Source organism: Lingula anatina, chromosome 7 (genome assembly GCF_051362555.1).
Source record: "Lingula anatina isolate TDL-2025a chromosome 7, LinAna3.0, whole genome shotgun sequence".
Taxonomy (NCBI): Eukaryota; Metazoa; Brachiopoda; class Lingulata; order Lingulida; family Lingulidae; genus Lingula; species Lingula anatina.
Genome location: NC_141773.1, coordinates 3166433 through 3171186, shown reverse-complemented (window position 1 = coordinate 3171186; position 4754 = coordinate 3166433). Strand labels below are relative to the sequence as shown.

At 35.8% G+C, this 4754-nt stretch overlaps 1 protein-coding gene across 1 annotated transcript; it reads left to right on the top strand.

The window, feature by feature from the left end:
- Window positions 1-946: 946 nt before the first annotated feature.
- On the top strand, window positions 947-2335 carry LOC106160461 (uncharacterized). The gene is made up of 3 exons (XM_087018233.1): window positions 947-1166; window positions 1450-1593; window positions 1946-2335. Exons 1-3 carry the CDS (start codon window positions 1010-1012, stop codon window positions 2104-2106), a joined length of 462 nt encoding a protein of 153 aa, XP_086874359.1. The 5' UTR covers window positions 947-1009; the 3' UTR covers window positions 2107-2335.
- The last annotated feature ends 2419 nt before the right edge of the window (window positions 2336-4754 follow it).

Here is a 4754-nt window from a genome sequence, read left to right as displayed (position 1 = left end):
CTATCTTCAGCTATTCAGTTTTAAACTACCACTTTTAATACACCCTTTTCCATATTTTGAAAAAGAGCACACACCCACAAACACACAATGTACAGGTATATATAGGCTTGAGGATTTAATATGCTGCTGCCTCAAAAATATATAGAATATATGCATGCATATTACGGCTTTCAGGTCAATACTCATTCAGAAATCGCCATGGTCTTTGCGTTCTACAGTTTTTGTCCATGGGATATGGGCAGTGGCAATGTGCAGTGAAGGGTTTGCTTTCTTCTTACCAATGGTTATATTAGTAAGTATTCAAAGTGAACAATATAACTTGATATATTTGTCATATCTAAGTAGATTTGATAGTGTGTCCATGCAATGTTAAAGGGGAACAGCGATGCACAAAAACTGATTTTTAATGAAAAAGTTACCGCCAACTATTTAATGTTTCCAGCACTATAACACAAGTGTCACAAATTCTGAAAAATTAACACTCAAAAACGGTTAAATGTTAAAACATCAGCTGAGATGAAATGTTTGTAAAGTGGTGACCAAAGGCAAATAATAAAACCACATTCCTATTGTTAGAAGGTCCGAAGAATTTATTTCGTCTTTAAGAGGGTAGGATATAATACAATGCTTCCCAAGTAATACTTATCAAGCTGTTTGAAGCTTGTAAATTTAGTTTTAGTTCCAGTATAACTGTTGATTATGAGGTGCACAAAAACAGTGGGTTTCTAACGAGCACGCCTCTTAAAACAGAGCGTCTAAAATAAAACAGAATGTTTATTTGAAATATACACAATTGGTTTGTACACTTAATACATCACGTTATTTTGAAATGTGAATTCAAAAACATTTGTCCACCCAGTGTTTGAATTGCATTTATTTAATTTAGCTTTATCTTAAAATACCTCTCCTTTTCTATGTACTGCATAGTTTCCTGTTTTAGCCAAGATATCTGACCGACGTCGGTTATAACGAAGACGATGCAGTGCACGTGATAGCAGTGTTCGGAATCATGGGTATGACTGGACAGACGTTTGCATCTCTGGTTGGTGACTATGTGAAGGGAAATATTATGGTGGCGAACCTGGCGGAAGCTTCGTTGCTCACTGTGAATAATATTATTGCTGCGTATTCTACATCTTTGACTGCTATATATGTATATTGCGCTGGTGAGTGCGGTTTCAAATTTGAATTACGGCCTTTTGATTGTTTTTCCTCTATGTAATACAACAGCATATGTATCTTTAAGGTACTAAATTTTTTAACGTAATTGTCGGCTTAATGTTACATGGATCCAGCAAAAAAAAAAAATGTTGACATGCATGTGATTTAACAATACTGTAGTCAGAATCCAGTTGCTAATGTACATTATATGGCTGCCGTTGCTATGCATGATTTTTGGTTAAATTTAAGTGGCAATTATTCTAACCAAGGCTTGAAATACCTTTTTAGCCTCGGGATTTTTTCTTGGCCTATACAATGCCGGCCACTATGCCGCCAACAATGAAATCATGGACGGAGAAAATGTTAACACATTATTCATGACAATGCGTTTCAGCGGAGGTGTCGGAGGAACTGCAGGGCCATATATAGCAGGTAGATTAAGGTCTTACAAAATAATCCTCATGGACTCTTAGCTCAATTATTATTGAAAACATCTTGGCATTTTGACACCCTGTATTTTTAAAAAATGGCTACAGGTGCATCGTTAAGTGTGAAGATTTTGTATTCTGTTCGATGACATGACGAGATTGATCTTTTATATTTAAGCAGTGTTCACTCCAGAGCGAAAGCTTTAATATTTGTTTGTTTTTTCATTCTAGTAAAGCTGAAATACCCATTGAGGGGCGTAGTTAAACTAATACTAGCCTTTCACATCAAGTTTAAAACACCTTCAGTTGCCACTTCACCGTTGTCATTGTAATGCGAGTCTTCATTTTTTCCTCAGGATATATCCGTGACGTCACAGGCAGCTACTACGCAGTGTTCCTGTCCATTGTGTCATGTTATGGCGTGTTCGTTTTGGCTACGCTTTTGCTCATATGCTACAAGAAGTGGATATTTTTGAAAAGCCTTGAAGGGAAGAAGAACATCAATTCTTTTGACTGAATTTTTGGAAATAAACTGTGACATATCGTCCAGCATAAATTGCACGTCTTTTTCAAGTAAAAAAAAAAAAAAAAAAAAAAAAAAAAAAACCGAAGAAGCTTTTATTACCCTGTATCTCGTATTCATCATATTATAACGACGACGAGGTTCTGGAGTCTTCAATCGTTTATTCACCACTTAATTTTCATACAATTTTACCCATATTTATACTCTAATTTTCCGTACTGATCACACGTGTAATTATGTTCTTTTTATTGTTTATGGCGTGATTTCCAGAAACTTTCCATTGTCATGTTTATTCTACCATAGAACATTCCCTTATTAGGTAATGTCTAAGAACCTTGTTTTCAACTAAACTCATCCAAAATACTATTTGCATTACTCATACTTGAATCATGTCCAAAACTTAGTTATCATGTGATAAACAGTTGATCAAAATTAAAATCTGTTATGAAATTAACCAATCACATTAAATGTTATTGACTTTGACCTTTTCCATCTTCTTCTGACACTAAAAACATGTTCTACACTTGTTGACACTCGATGAAGCTTAATTTGCACGCAATATCACTCTAACTTTTCATCTATTTGATTTCCCTTTTATTACTAATTGTAATGAGTGTAAGGGTAAGTAATTAACTTTACAACAATCATGCACACGAACCGTGATATTCAAACTTCAAACGACGTAGAAGTATTAAAGGGTTTCCTTCATGCCGTCAGAATGGCTTGAACGGAACATATTCTTCAGAAAACATGCCCAACTAACGAAATCTTTATCCAAATACACAAATTAAAAGCTCATTTTGTAAATTTTTGGCTTTAAAAAACGTCCTATTTGCTCGGCCTGGGAGTTAATGAGCTACGTGGTCACGTGGTCCAATGACGACAATCGAGCCACTGGAGAACAGAGCGTGCTTAGCTGTCAAACTGAGCTGCATTGTCTACCTGTAAGATGCCTTCTCTGGCTTCTGATAAAAGTTTATACTCATTCAAATCTCTTACCCGAGGGGTCAAAATCCTCGTGAAGCTGTGTAAAACCATTTCCCGTCTAGTCATTTCTTTAACAAGCATTTCATTATGGTTATCCCAAGTTGTATAAAACACTGCATTTGAATGAGTTAAGGGAAATGTTGATTATTGCATATGAGGTCCATGTTATTTGTGAAATTCAATTTATTTTATTAAACCGCTGACACTCCGTCTTGCATACTTTTATTAAACTGAGGTAAACAATGCCCGTTACCTTTACAAGTCCTATCTTAATCATCCATCTAACTGGAACTTCCTTTACCTCTTAATTAGAGGGTTAAATGGCATTCAATTTGTCTTGCTTGTATCGAACGCACTCTCTATCTAAGCTTTACTCCAGTTATCTCAGGTAAAAATCTACCTGTGCGTTAGTTACAAAGCGCAGCTCCCGTAGACCTGGGGGTACTAGATAAAATCTGAACACCAGGTTTACCGAGGAGCTAGAGAAAGAAAGGAAGAATTTTTCCTGCACAACTTCATAGGAATTTTAACACGGACTTGATCCAGCTTAGACCTCCAAACTAACAGGGTGAAATGGGCAATTTTCACAAACAAATCATAAAACTATATTTCAGTTAACCGCCTTTAAAATAAATATACCGTTCTGGGTAAATTAAAATAGTTATTAAATCGCAAGAATATTTTTGACTTAAATGATGATTTTATTATTAATGGAAATTAAGCTACTATATGAGGTACATTTGCTGTGATTACGCTGTCCTGTTATTACCTGGCTTGGGAATTGCAGCGGTGCATAATTAACAGGTTCTTGTGCTTTTGGTCAACTACAATGCATTTAAAATGCATCAGCAATCAGTAAGTTTGCCAACTGATGACAGTTAATCTGAAAGACTACCAGCTCTTGATATGATCTAAACCAACTGAGGTGACCATGATCTAGAGCATCGCAACTATTGTCACCGAAGTTAGTAAGTAAGTCACGGAAGACCGTCACAGACAAAGAAAGATTGTCAACGAGAGCTGCAATTTTGGTGAATCCCACGGCAACACACCGAGGCATAACGAAAATTCCTCAACTCCGTTCAACACAATTTTCCTTAACTTCTCCGTCACCATGCAGCTCAGTTGAGTCTCATAGACCTTTATCGTGATTGTCGTCACAGTACCACGTGACCCAGATCTGTTGCTTCATTTTTGCATATTGAGGTGAGGTTTACTAAAACGCTTTTTTTCTACTAATAGATTGTTTTTATAATTTTTAAATGGCGGGGATCGATTAAAACATACCTCTAGTGTATAGATTGAGTGCTGTATCTTCAAAATTCGAGAAATGGATTTTTACATGAACATTGTCCTTTAAGTAACATTAGTAAGGGTAAAGACAAATTTTGTCTTGGAACATTTAAATGTTGCAATAGAAGCGAAGCTTTTTGTATATATATCCTCTCACTGGAGACTGTTCTTCGTAGTCTCCTATGGGCTGGGTACTATTTGTGTACCTTAAAAATAACATTTATTTATGTTGCTTCTGTTTAAACAAGCTTTACTTAATATTTTAATTATATTTGTATTTTTAGCTTTCTCCATACTCCAAGCCACCATCCTCTGTTCCAGTAAGCGTGAATAAAATGTGAACCCTTCCCTTATTGTCTGTC

Bases quoted from the DNA above. Each gene is read 5' to 3' on its own strand.
- LOC106160461 (XM_087018233.1), top strand. From the start codon at position 1,010: ATGGGTATGACTGGACAGACGTTTGCATCTCTGGTTGGTGACTATGTG. The intron at 1,167-1,449 runs GTGAGTGCGGTT...ATACCTTTTTAG, and splicing joins TATATATGTATATTGCGCTG to CCTCGGGATTTTTTCTTGGC. The intron at 1,594-1,945 runs GTAGATTAAGGT...TTTTTTCCTCAG, and splicing joins TGCAGGGCCATATATAGCAG to GATATATCCGTGACGTCACA.